This window comes from Plectropomus leopardus, chromosome 21 (assembly GCF_008729295.1).
Source record: "Plectropomus leopardus isolate mb chromosome 21, YSFRI_Pleo_2.0, whole genome shotgun sequence".
Classification (NCBI taxonomy): domain Eukaryota; kingdom Metazoa; phylum Chordata; class Actinopteri; order Perciformes; family Serranidae; genus Plectropomus; species Plectropomus leopardus.
In genome coordinates, this window is record NC_056483.1 from 6,246,774 (window position 1) to 6,265,725 (window position 18,952).

At 39.4% G+C, this 18,952-nt stretch overlaps 2 protein-coding genes across 9 annotated transcripts in view; both read right to left on the reverse strand.

The window, feature by feature from the left end:
- The window catches only part of scrib (scribble planar cell polarity protein), an 81,044-nt gene extending 75,149 nt beyond the window's left edge, over nucleotides 1–5,895 (reverse strand). The window contains 2 exon segments of the mRNA XM_042510528.1: nucleotides 5,481–5,609; nucleotides 5,611–5,895. Of these exon segments, the coding sequence (XP_042366462.1) occupies nucleotides 5,481–5,609; nucleotides 5,611–5,640 (159 nt within the window). The 5' untranslated portion in view covers nucleotides 5,641–5,895.
- A 2,564-nt stretch (nucleotides 5,896–8,459) lies between these two features.
- LOC121960459 (poly(U)-binding-splicing factor PUF60-like) lies at nucleotides 8,460–18,618 on the reverse strand. 8 transcript variants are annotated; one of them, XM_042510156.1, is made up of 12 exons: nucleotides 18,554–18,618; nucleotides 17,902–17,998; nucleotides 17,026–17,121; nucleotides 16,350–16,439; nucleotides 15,775–15,825; nucleotides 14,505–14,666; nucleotides 13,734–13,826; nucleotides 12,392–12,605; nucleotides 12,078–12,310; nucleotides 11,336–11,468; nucleotides 10,190–10,437; nucleotides 8,460–9,145 (listed from the first exon to the last, which is right to left on the reverse strand). In XM_042510156.1, exons 3-12 carry the CDS (start codon nucleotides 17,101–17,103, stop codon nucleotides 8,846–8,848), a joined length of 1,602 nt encoding a protein of 533 aa, XP_042366090.1. In that variant the 5' UTR covers nucleotides 17,104–17,121; nucleotides 17,902–17,998; nucleotides 18,554–18,618; the 3' UTR covers nucleotides 8,460–8,845. The 8 variants fall into 8 exon arrangements, with proteins under 8 accessions (XP_042366090.1, XP_042366094.1, XP_042366092.1 ...); XM_042510160.1 differs by lacking the exon at nucleotides 17,902–17,998 and having other exon boundaries at nucleotides 11,354–11,468; nucleotides 12,120–12,310; nucleotides 18,554–18,612; XM_042510158.1 differs by lacking the exon at nucleotides 17,902–17,998 and having other exon boundaries at nucleotides 12,120–12,310; nucleotides 18,554–18,612.
- Between the last annotated feature and the right edge of the window lie 334 nt (nucleotides 18,619–18,952).

Sequence of the window (18,952 nt, forward strand, 5' to 3'; positions counted from 1 at the left end):
AACAAAAAAGCTTCACCAGAAACACGCAGAGGCCAGCCAACTTTTCATTAATTAAAAAAAGAAGCGATCAATGTTTTCTCCTTTATAGTAAACCAAAATTAATACTCACAAAGTAAACATCCTAAAAGCAAAGCAAAAGAGCCATTTCAGACTATCTGACATGAGTTTTTGTGCAGCGAGAAAACAGAGCGGCATTAAGAGCTGAGGATGTATGGGCACGCGGGGAAATTCCTGACCAGCTGCTACTTAGTTAAAAGGTTTTTCTAAAACTCATTCCACACAGTTAAGTCGTACTTAATGCAACTATTTCATGTAGTATAATCACTGTAATCACTATAATCGCCTGGATAACATCTTGCCCTAAAATCAGACAAAAACAGGCATTGTATATTTCTTTTTTTTACAAACCTAAAACGTTCTTGATGTGGCAAATGGCGGCATCATTACCGCAGAGAGCATAATCTAAGATTGGTGGGCAGGGCGGAGAGGGGGGTGTGAGTCACAGCAAACTTAAGAAACTGTCAGGACGTCTAAATCGCCATCTGTTCCCGATGTTAAACCCCTACCAATACCATCTAGACCTTTCCACCCCAGCAGCATTACACTAAATACCTCTACACATTACAACTGCTTAATTGGTCATCATCAATTAAGAACGCATTACCAGTTTCCTGTGTTCAATTTTTTTTATGGCTCTATTGATTGTGTAAAATGTTACTGCGCGCATACATTCAGCTGAATGAAACGAACCCTGCTGGACTGGCCTGTCTGCAGCCTCCCTTTAAAATGAAGTGAGTTTGTGAGTGTCACCTCTGAGCCGATTATTCTCCGTCCGGTGCAGCCACCGAGTATGCCATAAGCAGAGTTGGGTTCATTTCCAGTTTTTCAGGTCTGGTCTGATGTACGAGCTTAAACCGGTTTAATTTATGCAAAACAGCTGAACTGGCATTTGTCATTATGTCACAATTTGGTTATTTTTAAAGCAGCCTAAAGTCACAGTGCTATATACAACTGAAATATGACAGATGATTATAATAATGTAATGTTTGTATACTTACTAATGAAGAAACGCGTGTCACACAGGTCGTGTGTAATTTACAGCCAAGCAGAGGCAGGTGGTGAAAAGACATAAAATGTCGGGGGGGGGGGGGGGGGGGTGAGCAGCACACGCCAGTGTCGTGCCTGTTTTGTTTACTTTGTGGGGTGAGGAGACGAGATGGCAGTTTGTCTATTAAAAAGACTAAACCACTGTGGTTACATATTGGATTTGAAGCCAACAAAAGAGCTGTCCTCACTGGCTGCATGCACTACTGAGAGCTTAACTTTCGTTGGACGCTGTGCTAGAGACTACTAATTCCTGTCGCTCACTTTGAAAGCGCCGCAATGGAAGAGAATCGGCTGATTTATGAAGTTAACATGAGAAATTACTCACACAAAACCTATTTTTTTCACTACAAAACCTAAACAGTGTCAGCTGACTGGAGGGAGATCGCTGGGAAGCTGAAAGTTTCTGCTAAGGCAAATGAGCAATGCTAAAAACAAGCTAAAGCTAATGTTACTTGCTGTTGGCTATATTGTTTGTAATTTCCAGTAATTAAAATATAATTTCCAATATCACAATATAAAGTGTCTGTTTTCTGATTTAAAAAGTAACTTAAAAACATAGAAAGCGGCTAAGTTACTCAACCATCTTTTAAGTGCCTACGTCTCGAGTCTGATCTCAAGTGCACAGCCGATAGCTTCATGTTTGTTTACATTGCGTGACAGAGGAGCATATTTAATGGATTCAGTGCGGACAGAGAGCTCTGATGTTATGTGATGCTAGATAATGTCCCACGCATGATTAACTGCACGTGGGTCCCCTGGTAAAAGCCTGTCAACTGGTGTGGTCCTGTTTAATAATAATAATAATAATAATAATAATAATAATAATAATAATACATATGTTTAGCTTAATATCAAACCAGTTTGCCTCACCCTAGCCCCAATTCGTCCACACTGGGTTCATTCACTGACACAAACATGGGAACTGATGCGCAAAAATGACTCGGGATGTTAGACTGGCATCTAAAAATAAACTGACAAGTAAGACCACACAGACTCATCTCTGACTTGAATACGCAGTGACAGGGAAGGGGCACACAAACGCATAAAGGCATTCAGCCCCTTACTCACTCATGAGCTCATTATGGTAATGTCGTTCGTCATACAGTTCGTGCCCTTGTTCCCAACCCTGTATGGGCCTGACCTCTCACACTGCTCCCTTCTCTGAAGCCCCGCTGACTCTGAGGGCCAGAGAGGGCCCATATGCTTTGTGTCTGCACGCTACGCATTCACCGCGACCACACGAGACATTCTGTCACCACGCATTTATGTCTCCCGGTTGAAGCCAGCACCACACAGAGAGACTGAGTCGGTTAGCCGTCTGCGCCTGAATATTTGGGTGTCTCTGTCACCGAGGGTTTCAGGGGCCATGCACCAGGTACACTGCGGATATCTGACAGGTATGAGCTAAATGAAGGACAAGCATTACCTGTTTGCAGGCGAGCCGCATCAGACAAAGCAGGCCTCGGTTTTTCTGCCAAGGAAAGCCCGAGCTAAGCTGAAAAAGAGTTAAATATTCAGCAGCTACTGTATGTGTGTCTCTGTCCATCTGTGCCAAAACAGTGAAGACAGGAGCCAAGTTTGTGTCCCCAGAGTAGTTATACACGAGGCAATAATTTATCAAACTAACTCAGGGAGGGCTGATCTAAAACAAGCACTCTTATGTGTAAAAACTAACACATGTCAAAGCAACGGAAATGTTTAAAAACAAAAATGCATCTACTTCTTCAAAAAGTAAAAATATTACTTATGATTCCCAGAGGTTAACAGGCTGCCCTGTCACAGGGCTCATACACATTTTTACTAATACATTTCCATATATATATATTTTTTTTTTAATGGATTCAGAACAGGATCAGAACTGAATATTTAAATAAAACTTAGGGACTGTTCATTGTTTATGAGAGAAGAGGGGGTGGTGCAAAAAGAGGGAGGCCTTTTAAAAAAAAAATTTAGTAATTGGGGAGAGGCTTATATTTTTATTATTTTGGCTTAGGGAAGGGGCATATAAGTTTAAATGGTGTTGGTCTTTATTTATTTTAATGCAGTTTTTTTTAAAAAAAAAAATTCCTTTAAAAGGTTTTTGGCATTTTTTGTAAAGGAGAAAAACTTCTGGTGATTTGTTTTTTTCTTTAATTTTTTTTTTTGGCAATTTCAAGAACGTTTTGGCTTTTTTCCCTTTAAAGTTTTTTGGCGATTTAAAGAACAAACTTTTGGCAATTTTTTTTAACATAATTTTCTTTTACAATTTTTAAAGAAAACATTTTGGCTTTTTTTTCTTTCTTAAAATTTTGAGATTTAAAAAGTCAAAAAGCATGCCTCCAAAACCATGTTTTCTTAAAAAAATAACCAAAAATTACACCATTTATCATAGCAAGACATTATCATTGGATTTTCACATTTACGATGATCCACGAACACATCATGTGTTATTATACAGGTTTGTGAAACAAAATTTTATAACTTTTCAAAAACTTCCAGAGTGTATTTAGATTTACAAAACTTTTCCAGGGCTGGGAATTGCTATGTGCAAATTCCCTGACGTTTCCAGGTTTTCCTGACCGTAGGAACCCTGCTGTCAACACTTCGGCCTCTTTTGACCCTGACTTTGAGAACGATCTTCATTAGTGGACGTGCCACCTGCCCCTTTCACCACTGAGCTAAAGCCATGAAAAGTGAGAGACTGACAGTGTCGACCAGCACTGACCGGCCTATTCATACAAACTCCTCACAACCGCAGCGCATTGCCCTAATAATGAACAGTGCCTCAAACTGCTTAAAACAAGGAGAAAATCGACCAAGCAAGTGCTTTGTTCCACGGCTCTGGAAAGGAAACACACAGACCAACAACAACTCCGCTTCCCTTAAAATAAACTCTTTGGCCGTGCAAAGAGACCTTTTGTCATATTTCAAATAGTGGGTGTGTGGGTGGGGACAGCGTTTGCAGTTCATTCCACGCATGCCTTCCCACTGCATCCAATCCAACTGGCCAGTGCAGCCTTACTACAGGCTGCATGTTGTGTGCCAGCTGTTTTGGTCAGGGATGAACATGCAGCATATCCACCCTGCAGCCAGAGAGGCCTCTGCATTCTTAGTCCTTTGAAACCCGAGCAAATTGGCCTGATTTCTTTCAGAAACATGAAAAGAAGGCAATGAGCCAAAAAAATGACACAAAAATGCAATAACTTAGTAAAATAAATTAAAAAATAAAAGTACAAGAAAATTATCTGAAATTTTCTAGAGCACTTTTGAAAGTGCTCTAGAAAAAAATAATTCTGTAAAAATAATTTCAAATACATAACTATCCCAGTTGTAAATAAATGGACATTTTTGATCATATTATGTTGATGATTGGACTCGTGGTTTTGGCTTAACAGAGGGATGCCAGGAGCAAAAGCTTCTTTTTAAAAGATCATGTAAACATTGTATCAGTGTTTTTAGTTGTATTATATACTAATACAGCCTTTACTACTACTACTACTACTACTACTACTACTGTTGCTACTTTTGGGATTATGAATATTAAATATATATTAGGGGTTGGCCAATATTGATACCGATTATTGGTAGTTAATGAGACTGGCAACGGATATTTGTAACAAATATGCATTTACAACAAAAATCAAAATCTTTGTGTCAATATTCAGAGTTTGGAATATGACATACTCCAGCACAAAACTTTGTTTAAATGCCTTTAGCAAACATTTAATCAAAACTGAAAAGTTCAACATTATATACAACAAGTTCCTGGCAGCATTTCTTTTATAAAGTCAAGTGAAAAATGTAATTTAAAATAAATAAATAAAAATAGCTCCCTGAGGTTTTACACAGTAGAAGTTCCTCTGGACTCCATTAATCAGCCAGGCCGATAATCTGTTGATCCCTATAAAAAAGGCAATAAAGCACAGAGCCAGCCCCACACACCCACAGCTGTCAGCTACCACACACACTATTGTATATGCCAACAATATTTATACACGTAGTGCTCAGTACCTGTAGTACATATAGTATGTAGTTCGTGTACTTGTAGTAGGCCGTTTATAGTAAATGTGTACATGCACACGTCAAAATTTCTTGCAAAATTTCCTAGTTATCCAATACTGTTACACCACTGCAGGCCAGAGGGGCCAGACGCATTTGCAAAGAGGCAACTTATCTGAGAAGGAAGTACCTGAGCAGGTGATATCATGCAAGCTATTTCACCCTGAGTAACCTTTGACTTTCAGATATGTGGATTAATAAAAGCACGTGAACGTGTGTAGTTTGACACAATTAAAACCAAGAAAGCTGCACGCAGGACCCACTTGAGTAAAGAGAGAGATACACATTGCTGATGGACACACAGGAGACAATCTTTGGGTTTCCACCCTGCATACCTTTGGTAGCTCTTTGAGTTGGTTGGCATCGAGGAGAAGCTCCTCCAGGCTGCGACTGTAGCGAAACACCTCATCGGGGACTGTCTGCAAGTTGCAATGTCGCTTGTCCACCGACTCGACGTGGCGGTTTGCAGCGCCACAGGGGGATACACTTCAGCATGTCCGGCCGCCGGGGGGGGATTGCGTTGCCGGTGCTACTGAAATCTCCGCATCGGAGGGTGAAGGTCGGCGGGAGAGAGGATGTTTTGAGGGGCTCCTTCAATGTCAAAAACACTCACTGCGATCCCGATCAGGAGGCCGAAATCCACTTATAGAGACACAAAAATAATCCCTCCGATCTGTTAGCGATATCCCAGTTTCGGTTCAGATGTGTGCAAATATTGTCAGGCTCGTCCTCGTGACATCCGCTCCACAATCACGGCTAAAAAAAAAAAAAAAAAAAAAAAAAAAAAAAAAAAATGAGAACTCCCACTTGGCTCAAGTGTTGCCTCACTTCTCGCAGTCACTTCTTCACAGAGACGGGAGTTAGCTTGTTTTGCTACCGCCACATCCCTGAATGAAGCCCCGCCGCGGCTAGCTGAAAAAACGCAGCCGATCACCGAGCGATGCACGAACAAGTGTCCCAGTCATGAGCGGCGGCTGCTAACACAACCACCCGACTAAACTCAGGGATAAAACACTACCTAAAAACAGCCAGCATAACCCACGGAGCGAGGCAGCAGAGATTAACCCGAGTATGGCTGCGCAGGGATGTGTTCGTCCTCACCGGTTGTGTTGTTAGCAGGCTAGTTAGCTAACATCGGCTAGCAGCGGAGCGTCTTTGTGCCCGGTAGCCGTCAACGAGCTCACTTTCACGGACTTCACGGTAAACACCCTCTTAACCGAACCGCTTTGTGTAGCAGCACCATCCCAAAAGATTTAAAAGAAACTGCTCACTGAGTGCTGTTTTAAAGCGACGTAGCCTGAGCAGGAGCTTCAGCAACAGCCGCGCATCCCTCCCTCTTGTTGAGCCGAGGCAGGCCGGTTTGGCGTGTGGGGGGCTGGGCTTAGTTTGAGCAGGAGCGGAGGCCACACGGAGCCGGAGCCTCCGGAGCTCTGCGGCGCCGCAGCGCCACCCAGCGGCGGGTGGCAGACAGCTTCAACCGCTGCAGCTTTTTCAAACCCCAAACCAGTGAAGTGCTGCAAAACTTCTTGTCACAGGTCAAATTACATTATTTTAAATTATAATGTCAGAAATTACTAACATACAGTACTTTGTTCTACTATGTCTCCACTAAAGATTTGTTCTTGAAACAAAGTTGTAATGAGGATATATATATATATTTACATCTAGCTATCTATCAAAAATTAAGGATATTTTGAGTTACAATTACAAAAATTAAAATTACAGTATTATGCTTTATTGTTGTTATATTAGCAAGGTTATAATGATCATGCAAATTTATTTCTCAGTAGTCTCTTTACTAAAATACAACCAGAACATACAGGAAATATGTATACTGTATTGAAAGTGCAAATATTTCCAAATAAAACAACTTCATCAGGTTAAAGATAGATAGAAAGATGTATTATTTCTTAGTCTTTTTATTAAGATACAAAAAAAAAATGAGATAAAAATGGCCTCTTCAGACTGAGGTAGATATTTAGTGTGAAACATGCAATCGTACAATCATAAAAAAAGAAACTGAAAAACAATCAATATTGAGCTTTGGACATGTCTTGAATGCAGCCTGGTGTAAATACACAATAAGATTAGTATTGTAAATCTCATATTGTCTGGCACAGACAGTTCAAGATATGCTAAGTGGAAAGAAGTCACTCTAAATATTTGAAACTTTAGTTGATAAAATCTGAACTATTTATGCTTTTAATACTGCATACAAATTTCCTTGTTGTTGTGATTGTATTTTAGTAAAGACATTGCTGAGAAATAAATGTTTGATCATTATAACCTTGCTAATATAACAAAGTTTAAGGTGGCCTAACCCATTTGCACAGTAGGCCTACTGTAGATTTTCATTTTTTTCACTGTGACTAAAAATATCCTAAATTACTGAAGTACTGTATCTCCTGAAAATAGTGGAAAACCTCTAGAGATTAATATTCTGTGAACATAGTCAATAAGATGCATTATTTGATGATTGTATCATTAGAAAACCAAATCCAAACAGCCTACTCTTTGACATGCATCCCCCTGTATTTGCATCAAAATATATCTGTAAAAAAGTATAAGTGCTCATTATGCTTAACAACCCATTTTCAATGTACATATTTTATAAATACTGAGGCACTGATGTGTGAATCACTCAGTGTTGCAGCTGGGAAAACAAAAGTAAACGTTATTATTCAAAATGGCTCATTTTAGAATCACAATGTTTCTTAAAGAAATATGAATCAATATATTATTAAATTATAATTAGTATACACAGTTAAATGTACTTTATGATTCACCCCATCATCAATTAAGCCTTACCGTTATCTATAATAATACATAATTTATTTATTAATCAGTTTGTATTATCAATCTGAGCCTACGAACAAATGTACTTGTCCCTGAATTGTAGTGGAATTAAAGAATGAGGTAGAAATAGCTGTACTCACACCATGCATCTAACTGTGATTACTTCAATTGTTTTAGTTTACCACGTTTAAAAATCGTGTTTCTGTTTAAGTTAATATTCTGTGCATGCAATATGTCAAAAATTGATCTACAAGTTTTTCCCTCATTTGTTGGCTGCAAGATGACACAAACTTCAATAATTGCAGAGTAGCTAAATATAGTTTGCAAAGGTGAACATTGTCTTCAGAGCATGCATTAATAACAATGCATGTGCCACAAAATACAAACTGCAACAAAACTAGAAGAAACCTCTGTATAGACAACTAAAGCATTTGAGGACACAAAAGCGTGTTTGCAAATACATAAACTTCAAATGATTTTTTTAATTTATAACCATTCATAAAAAAATGCATCACACCTTTAGTGGACAAACAATAACCTTTAATCGTAGAAAGAAAGAGTGTTTACATGTCCCGGCAATTTCATGAAAGGAAAAAAAAAAGAGCTAAAGCAGGAAAACAGAAAAGTGTTACAAGATTGGATTACAAAAACTTGAAACTTGCACTAAAAAAGGAGTCTTCACAGATCACAAAGCAAAAATCTGACATGTAAATATTTTGAATGAGTCCCTCCTGATGTGGCGCTTAACATTAATATCAACAGCAATTAAAAAAAAAAAGAAAATGAAGGAATAAAAACATAATAATTACAAGTTTCAGCGACCCGCATCTCTAGCTGCGGTGACTGAAATGAGTTTGGGGGGCAGGTTTCGGGTGACGGGTGCTGGTGAACCATTTCAGACACTTTACGCAGAGAGGTCGCTGCTGTTGAAACGATCTTGGTCATACACCTCTGCGACAACTTTGCGACCTCCGAACCAGCGGTCGTTGAGGGCCTGGATGGCTTTGTTCATCTCTGAGGCCATGGAAAACTCCACAAAGATTTTCACGATGATATCCGCGTCCTCTTCTTCTCCTTGCTTCTCCTGGTAAATGATGACTCTGTTGACGGAGCCAAACTTCCCGCACTCTTCTGTCACCTCGCCCTCCAGGTCGTCGTCGATGTCCTCTGGTCCGACCATATTTCGAAGCACCATCACAGTAGACTGGAGAGGAACAAGGCAAAAAATGTAACCCTTTAAAGTCCACACATAGACAAAAGCACTGGGAAAAAATCAATGCATTTTTATGCTCTTAGGGCTATAATAACATTTAACTTTTTTTTTTTTTACATACCTCCTAATTTTTTAAATACAGGCCTCTACCAAACAGCTGAGATGGCCATTCATGGTAATAGTAAAACAGAGCAAAACAAATCAAAATAACAAATCATACACTGGCATAATGCTTGAAACATTTTAAAATACAAACACAAATCAATCTGTGACCATGAAAGTGGTAGTTTTACCAGCATTAATATTATTTCCCCGCATATTTATAATTACAGTAGGCTGAAAATGTGTCACAAGTGGTGAAAAAAAATCAAATTAAATTTTAATGTATTATTTTAGCATCACTACTTTTACCAGAAAAGGCAGTTAAAGTTTTTACAGCATATATAATACATAACATTAAATGTATCAATATAACAACAATGAATTATCAAAAGATGATTTATACCTTAGCAAAAGAGGTCAATTTTTATTTAATTTGTTTAGCTTGTTGCATTTCATGTAANTTTTATGCTCTTAGGGCTATAATAACAACATTTAACTTTTTTTTTTTTACATACCTCCTAATTTTTTAAATACAGGCCTTAAATTATCTTTACCAGAAAAGGACAAAACCAACTGTTTGGTAGAGCGTGTTTTTAAGAAAATATTTGACCCTTGAGCATTTTTTTTGGTATGCAGTTACACAAATCTGTTCAGTAAGAAGTGCTCAGGTCTGGTGTGATTTTTGTTGCTATTCATTTGAAAGAGTTATTAAGAGGAAAGTATTTAAACACACAGCGACATCTGGTGGATTTTCTTATCATAACAAACCTAAACTGAATGGCGGAGACAGCTCAACCAGACTGAGTTGAATTCAACACGTTTTTCATTCAGATACAGTGACTCAAGACGTTCTCTGATTAACAGTTGAGCAGGTTGTGAAAGGGTTAATGGATTAAAAAAGAAATTATTTGACCACTTTCCCCCAAAACTCACCTCTGATTTTCTTAGCAGTTTCTGCATCACCATGTGTCTGGCACTGCTGCCAGAGATGCTCATGTGTTCCTGGTCACTCAGCATCTCCTGTCCTGTACCGTCCTGCAGCATCTCCTCTTTCTCTTCCTTCCTCTCCTGCTGGTTGGAGCCGCCGGCTTGATTTGACAGGACTGGCGGCGAGGAGAGGACAGGGTTCACAAGACCGACTTGGGGAAGCACTGGTATGGGAGGACGCACTGGAGTCACACCTTTTAGGGAAAGGCGGACATGCAGTCAGAGACATCAAACGTGCTAATAACCACAAACTCTCAAAAAAGAAACACGACAGAGCTGACAAATAACCAATATAACATGATATTCTTTGTGACATTGTGGTGCAAAAACTGATTTTGCTGAACTGGAAACAGAAAATCCCACAAGCTCTCTTAAATGTATTGAATGATGTGATTAAACATTTACATATAGAAAAAAAATTTCACTGAGAGAACGGTTAATGTGTGCTACCTGACAAGGCGACCCCTTACAGAGCATTTCAATAAGATAAACCTGACTGATTCTTGATAACCCTGTAATAACTGTAATGACAACTCTGGCATCCTTTTAAATGTGTCTGTATTTTTTTTCTTTAATTTTCTCTTATGTTTCTTTTCTTTTTTTTTAATGTATTCATTTTATTAATTTTTATTTATTTATTTTAGCTTGTTTACCTGTTGTATATATAGATGTGTGTGTGTGTGTACATGCACTTAAGTAAGCACAGGCATATTTGTTAAGAAGGAAACTTTGTATGTGTATTTTTTGGCTCTCAACAGGAATGTAAAAGTAGGGATGCACAATCTTGGATTTTTTTGCAGATATCTGATACATAACAACTCATCTGGCCTTTAACTGATACCAGTATGGACATACCCACTTTTTTTCCGTGTCTAACTTTGGTGATCATTAAGACTCTTCTGTAGTGAAATTACTTTCATACATAGTTTCATGTCCACCGGAGTGGACGACAAAGTCTCTCTATCTTATCATGCATTGCTATTAAAAAGTGAGAAGAGTTTCAATAGGTTACATTGTATTTCATATTTAGCTGTATGTTCTTAACAGAATTATGGAAAACAATTAATTGTTTTTATAAAAATGAGCACTCACTCATGTCTTGGTACACACCTGTGATGACCCCCGGTGCCTGGGCAGCCATGACAGCCTGAGGTATTCCCATTTGCTGACTGAGAAGTTGGGGCGCGGCTAACGCCCCCAGGACTGATGCGCCAGCTACAGCCTCCTTAAGAGAGGGGGGCCGAAGACATTAGGTAAGGGAAACACACAGAGCACAGCACAAGGCAGCACAGTCAACGATCACACAGCATGGCACAGAGTGAGCTCAGCCTTGCCTCTCGATAGTGAGAATCAAGGTCACCAACATTACGTCAGTACAAAAATCATCAACTACTCTTAGCAAGTCATAAATATGCAGCAATAATGTTAACAAACTTCTCAATCAAACATTCTGCAAGGAAAACAACTGTCTGGTTAATATTTGTGACTGAAAAATAGCTGTTAGTGTGTTTGTGCTAACTAAGAGAGAAAACTCTTAGTTTAACACCCAACCAGTGAATGGGAGGAGCTTTCATCACTTACAGTACTATACAAAATTACTAAATCTTAAGATTCTGTTTTTGTTTTGAACTCATTAAACTGGATTAAAGAGATTAAGCCCAGAATGTGTTATATTTTAGGGCTGTAACTTGACACTGTTTCAGGGCAACTACTGTTTTTATGTGATCCCTAAAAACTGGGCTTCTCCCAGTCACCTTCATAAATTTAAAAAAATCTATGCCCATATTATCTGTGCTTTTGGTGTCAATTCTAGCTAGATCTGGGTTATATTTACCTGGAAGGCCATTAAATCCCTTTGGAAGGGATTCATACTTGCCTGGGCCGTTATCTTAGCGGTGGCTGCCGCTGCGGCCACAGCTGCAGCAGGCGGCAGACCACCAGGGGTCGTGGGGGTCAGTAGGGGCATGGGCGGAGTCACTGCTTTGCCCACCCGTAGGTACTGACCCCCCAGGTCAAAGAGGTTCATAGAAGACACAGCGTCCAGGGCTGACTGAGGCTTTTCATACTCTGCAAGTGAATAAAATGGTAGTAAATAGCGGAGCGATGGCAACACAAAGAGCACGAGCGAATGAGGGCCCGCCAGCTCACCAATGAAGCCAAAGCCTCTGTGTCGCCCTGTGGTGGGGTCTCTCGCTAACGTGCAAGACTTGATCCTTCCGAAGGCCTCAAACACACTCTTGATGTCATCATCTGATAGGTCGGGGTGGACGGACGCCACGTAGATCCGATTGAAGGCGCGCGCCTCCTCTGCCAGCTGGTCAATGATGGGTTGCGCCTGACCGATGTTACTTGGCCGCCCAACCTATAGCACAGATCATACCAGCAGGGCTACTGAGTGAGGGGTTTGTAGAACGGACCGAGAACGCACTCCCGCAAAAACTTTTGGCCCTGCAACACTAACTTTCGATAGCCGCCGAGATTAGTCTCCTCCTACAATACTGCCAAGTATTCTGTGTTTATTACTACACTCTTTAAAAGAGCTGATGCTGCTCTGAGATCTGAAAAAGCACTGAACATTGCTTGCCTTTTTTTTAAAATAAATTTTATACTGGCTGCAAAGTACAAAATACTGACGTTTTAACCTTCATCTTTTTCAAACATCCCCAACACTAATGTTTGGAAAATAGCTATGCGTGCTTTTCAGAGTGCTCAGTTTAAATTACCACAAATTCAAAATCAGCCTAACTGTCAAAGAGGTGCTCTGTCAGCTGAGCACCAACATAAACCTCATCACTGCACTAACTCTTTGATTTTTGAAAAGTTAAAATCCAACGCTATTTCATAAATATCTGCGAAACGATCCAACATGGAACCGCGGCGTTACTCCAAACCCCCAGCTCAGCCAGTCACACTGCATGCACACTGTGACTGGCTGAACTGGTGGCAAACCGAAAGGCGGACGCACGATCTCATTCTGCTGCTTCGCACCCTAGTCTTCCTCTCCCTACGAAAGACGAGCTTCTAAGTACGACTGGGATCTGTACTACAGATGGGGCGGCCAAGCAACACCAACCAGGCGCAGCCCATCATCAGCACACCTTGGACACAGAGCGACGCCACGCGCCGCTGGGCATCCATACTGGAACTGGTCACTTAAATAGCCTTGATGACATCATGGAAGCATAACACACAACACAGACAGACAGTACACTGAACACACACCCAGACATGCACACAACACACGCACCTGGGAACCAACAGACACAGACAAGCAAGGAGAGAGAGAAATGAGTCACATATGAGTAATTCCACAAGTCACTTCAGTGTCACATAAGCAGTTAACTAAAAGTATCCCAAGTGAGAGAAAGGAATCCACATCCCTGTTTAATCAAACTACATCAAAAATGCAGAAAAAGACGATATTTAAATGTTTCCTTTCCTCCATGTGTACCAAAGACCTCAAGAGGTACTCACATCTCCAACAACCTACCTTAATGTTTCGCCCCCCGAGCATGACTGAGTTCATCTGCTCCAGAGCCAGCTGAGCAGCCTCTGGCACATCGTACTCCACAAAGGCAAAGCCCTGCACAGTCACACGAAAGGCAAGAAGAACAGAACACATACAAACATTGAGGAGTTAGGCAGCTCTATTTGTAACTTTTAGGGCTGTCCTGAATACCATTTTTGGGGCTTTGGTGGTATTCAACAGTGAATAAGCGACGTTTCGCTGAGGATGGAGGTGGGGGCTGAACATGACTCAGGAAAAACTCAGCTGGACGCGTCTCATTTTCAGCGCTGCAACACGTCTTTAGCTTTCAATAAATTTTAAGCATTTTGTTATTGTACCTTGTTTATAAAAAACATTTCCCAAAAAGTTTGGTGTGCTTTATGCATGTTTGTAATTTTGAAGGGATTGGTTAAACACAGTCCTATCTTTGTATTTTTGCGAAAAATAATTAAATATGTGGTGGTCAATGTTGATATGGGGGACGGCTGCCACAGATAAATCTATATATGAAAAACACTGAGATCTATGTTTAGAATTTCTTTTAAAAAATAAATAAAAGATTAAAAAAAAAAAAAAAATACATGTAATAAGACATACAAAATAACCAAATCCCAAAATTGTGAACCAAATAATACCTACCCAACAAATGAAGAACAAATATCTAAATAGTCGAATATTCTGGTCCAGCCCTTGTAATCTTTTGCATTTAAATCAAGGCAGAAAGTCAGTGTGTAAACCATGTTTAGCACTGACCTTGTGTTTCATCGTAACTGAATCCCACGACATGTCAATGCTCTTGATCGGGCCGAACGGGGCAAAGGCCTGTCTGATGGTGTCCTCACCAAGCTCATAGTATATGGAGCCCACATACACCCGACACATGATGGCTAGGGCACGTTGCCGCTGAGCTGCCACCTGCCAACCGAGGAAAACAACACACGATAAGCATTAGAGAGTAAAAGAAAGGAAGACAAACACACACACACACACACACACACAAATAATAAATGTGTATTTTCTACTGTGCTTGCTTTCCCCCAAAAATAGTTAAGAGGCCAATTCCAAGTTAGGGGGTCTGGACAGGTAAATAGGGTAATAATGGGATATCAATGAACAGAACTTTGTGGAAAAAATACTAACATGTACAACAGTTATACTGATGTCACCATTTGTAATTACAGTATGACCTCTATTCTGTTACTACTGAACAGACATATGGAGAAAAAAACACACTGAAGTGATTGACATGCACAGCCCTCACAAATATTTGGCTTCAGTAACTGACCTGTAGTCCAGGGATGCAAGTAAGGTAACAAAAGTAATCGTGGAGTTCAAACGAAATCCATACAAAGTCTTGATGAAAGCATTTCAAACTTTCTTCTCAAGTCTAAGGGGAGGGATGGCTTAACTACGGAAAAGTTGCTGTGCTCTTTACTGATGCCTAATAGTAAGTCTGTTTCCATATTTCATTCTATTACCAACAAAATATAACATATGCCTGATTCATGACATGATGGAAAGTTGACTTGTTCATTGACAGAAAAACTTGACTTTGAGATGGCCAAAAAGATCCCTGTTCCAGCAGTTCTCTCATTTTGGTCCATTAAAGGGATTGCTATCCCTCTTTCGTCCCATGCCAAGAATTTTCTGTTTTAAAATCGAGCAAATGCATATTTCTCAAAGAGAAGTGACTTTTCTCACATTTATAATCCCTTTAATAAGTCCATTTACGGCCAAAAAAGCTTTGCCTATCTTCTTAATAAAAAAAAAAGTAAAAAAATCTCATTGTGACTCAAGAAAACAAATAACAAGTGCTTCGACAATTAACAACAGTTATTAATCTCAGGGTTACTAAACAGGTCGCAGGTACATTAACAGTAGAAAGCCATGTTTTCTTATAAAATATGCATTCTTTGATTAGATAAAACGGCAGGGAATGTTGCCAAAGCAACCAGTAAAAGAAGGGTAACAGTCCTTTTCCATTGGGAATGCGCACAGAAAAATAATTTAATAATCTATTGACCGATTGTAAAGGTGAGAGAGGATCTCCAAAGCCCATTGTCACTGCTGCCATCTGAAAGACAGTAAAGATGAAAAAAGTGCTGAAAAGTAGGTTAGATATCCCTTAGCTTTGCTTTTTCAAAAATGTCATTGCTTTGCTAGATAGACAAAAGTGGTTAGGCTAACACCATATTCAGAGACTCCCGCTAAACAACATACAGTTTGGGGAGTTGCCTCCCCTATCTAAATTACAAATCACCACACAGCAATAAACATAAACAAGTCCCTTTTTAAAAGTGCAAAGCATTTAATATGTCAACAAAGGCCTTCTTGACGATCTTCTCCATCTGAAAAAGAGCAGAAGCAAAAGCAAGGGCACGCGGTCTACACTTGTGGGGGTTTTCACAGCATGGGGGAGAGGGGAGCAAGACTTCCAGGAGAGCTTTAAAAAAACTGACTACTCAGTCAAGAGATGTCTGTATTACTAATGTCCGAACAGCTTAAGATACTCTGTCTAAAAGAACAAAGACTCACAGACGACACGCGCATTACAAACTTTTAGTTTGGTAGCGCACCAAAACATTTTACACATCTCACCTGCAGGTTGGTGAGCTGTTGCTGCTGATGGGCGATGGTCTGCTTCACCAACACACTCTTAATGCTTTGTTCCATGGCATACTTCTTTGCCTGGAAAAGGAAAGCAAAAAAGCCATCATATTTTAGCTTCTTGTATGATCACTTGTAACAAAACTAAAAATGATAAACATTTTACAGTATATTTACATTTACTATTTCATCCTGCATGCCTTTTTTCCAGCAAAGGAGTAAAGATCCCTGTTAAACCCATGTACAATACAAGTCGGTTTGCAATATCTGAGTTAAAAATAAAATAAAAATAAAAAAGAGGTGTTTCTTCTAATGAAGCTGCTTGTGACATAAATGTCCTTATTTTATTATTATTTTTGAATTGTCGAAATTGAGTCTAAACACATTTGCGACATAATCCTAATGACCCCAGACAAAGCTGCACAATTTTGCGATTTTAAGTACCCGTAGAAGATAACATTCCTAGCATATTTCTACTTTTGTCATTATTAATTTGCTACTTTCTTTTATGTACTGCATTAAAAAGTGAAGAAAATAACCCGAACAATGTTTTTTTACATACAGTATGGTTTGAACGCTTGACACAAATGTATAAACAACAACAACCTATTAAAAGTTATAAAGACAACATTTAAGGCAGATGCTGCATATGTTCGGGGGTTCCTACCCTCTGAAGTGCCTCCTGCTGCTCTGGGGTGAGAGGCGGCAGGCCAAGCTTGGAGCCTGTGCCCTGTCCATTCTCCATCGTCAGAGCTTCACCTCCCTGCAAATCAGACACAGCAATTTATTTTAATAGAGCAAATCAAAAACCCAGTGACAGAGTCTGCAATAGAAACACCTGCATGAATTAGGGGTCGACAGATTATCGGCCTGGCCAATTATTGGACCTGATCTTTGGCATTTTGATGATTATCTATATGAGTTTTCTATTTTATTGATGACTGACAAAAATACATTTACAAAAATGTGTGAGTATTACACTCAATCAACACCAGGAAAGGCATTCTGCAATACATGCAAAGAAAGCATGCTGGGATATTTTACTTTGTAAAAGCTCAGGGAGCTATTTTAATTTTTTTTTTTTAATTTAAATTTTCATAAACTTTATTTAAAAAATCTATTGAGTGGTCCACCAGCCACATTGGCAGGTGAACAAAAAGGTCATTTCTAACCCTATGTATATGATCGGTTATGATTAATCATTTGCTAAAGGCATTCAATTAAAGTTTTATGTTGGAGTTTGTTATATTCCAAATTCTGAATTTTAACAGAAACATTTTCATTGTAAATGTAATTGCAGTTACAAACATCAGTTATCAGACTCAACATCTACTATTAACTGGTATCTGTATCGGCCCTGAAACAAAATATCGGTCGACCCCCTAGTCTGCATATCAATAAATACATTTTCCCAATATGAAAATTCCTGAATTGCAATCAGAAGTAACATCACCTCACACAGCACAGGTTATCATCAAATATGCTAACATATACAGGACATACACCCGGATTTAAGCCAGGTGGGACCGGACAAACTCCTTACCTACGCAACCCGCTAATCGCTGGGTCCACCAGACTGAGGCAGGAAAGCCCCCAAGGGGAAGAGGACTGACGGGGAAGCTTTAACAATTCAACAAATTCTAGGGGAAATAAAAAATGCCTTCAGACTAACAATAAAAGAAACAGGCAGCTAACATTATTTTTGCATTGCCATTACAAACAGCCACCCCGTCTTCCACAGATTTTCAACGGTTAGCGTGATGCACATGAATGCTAACGACGGCTCTCATCCGGACATTAGCTACGTTAGCTCAGTGAGGCGGCAACAACGGCCTAAAATTAAACTTAAACCGAAAACGCGTTCATCTACATAGATGAAGGCATTAACTAGGACCATATTGATTACACTTCAATAACCATAACTGCATAATTATCACCAAAAAACTCTATATCATTAGCGAGGCCTGGTATATATTTAGCATATCGTTGATGCTAGCGAGGAGCTAGCTGGTGTTTGTTAGGCATTCATTACTATGGCGCGTGAAGCAAAGCTGTATTTTCCCCCGTGAGATATATTGTCAATTTCCAGGATATTCAGGTCAAATCAAATTCTAACAGACATCGCGAATTACTTACGCACCCGCCAGTGTAGCTGAAAAATGTTAATGTTGCTCTTTATCAAGGAATTTATTTACCGCAGTCTCCGTAACCGCCATGAAGCACACCTTCGCGGAGAGGCCCACCAAACCACAACGCTCGCGAGATTTGCACGGTTTCAATGAAAGATATCGCGATGGTAGAACCCTCGCGATGCTAGGCGGGATTTGGAGTTTTGAACGTAATCAAAACTCATCAACTACAATTATTATTAAAAAGTCTAAGTGATTAATAAATAAAAAGATAAATAACATATTTAACTTTTTGATTATTTAACACAACAATAACAACAACAATACTACTACTGCTACTAATAATAATTATATTAGTAGTAGTACAAATTATTCATTATTAATACATTATTACAGTCTATGCTACAACCTCTCAGGGTTTAATGAAGTTAAAAAATAATGTTATGATCCATCAGACTAGGAGAA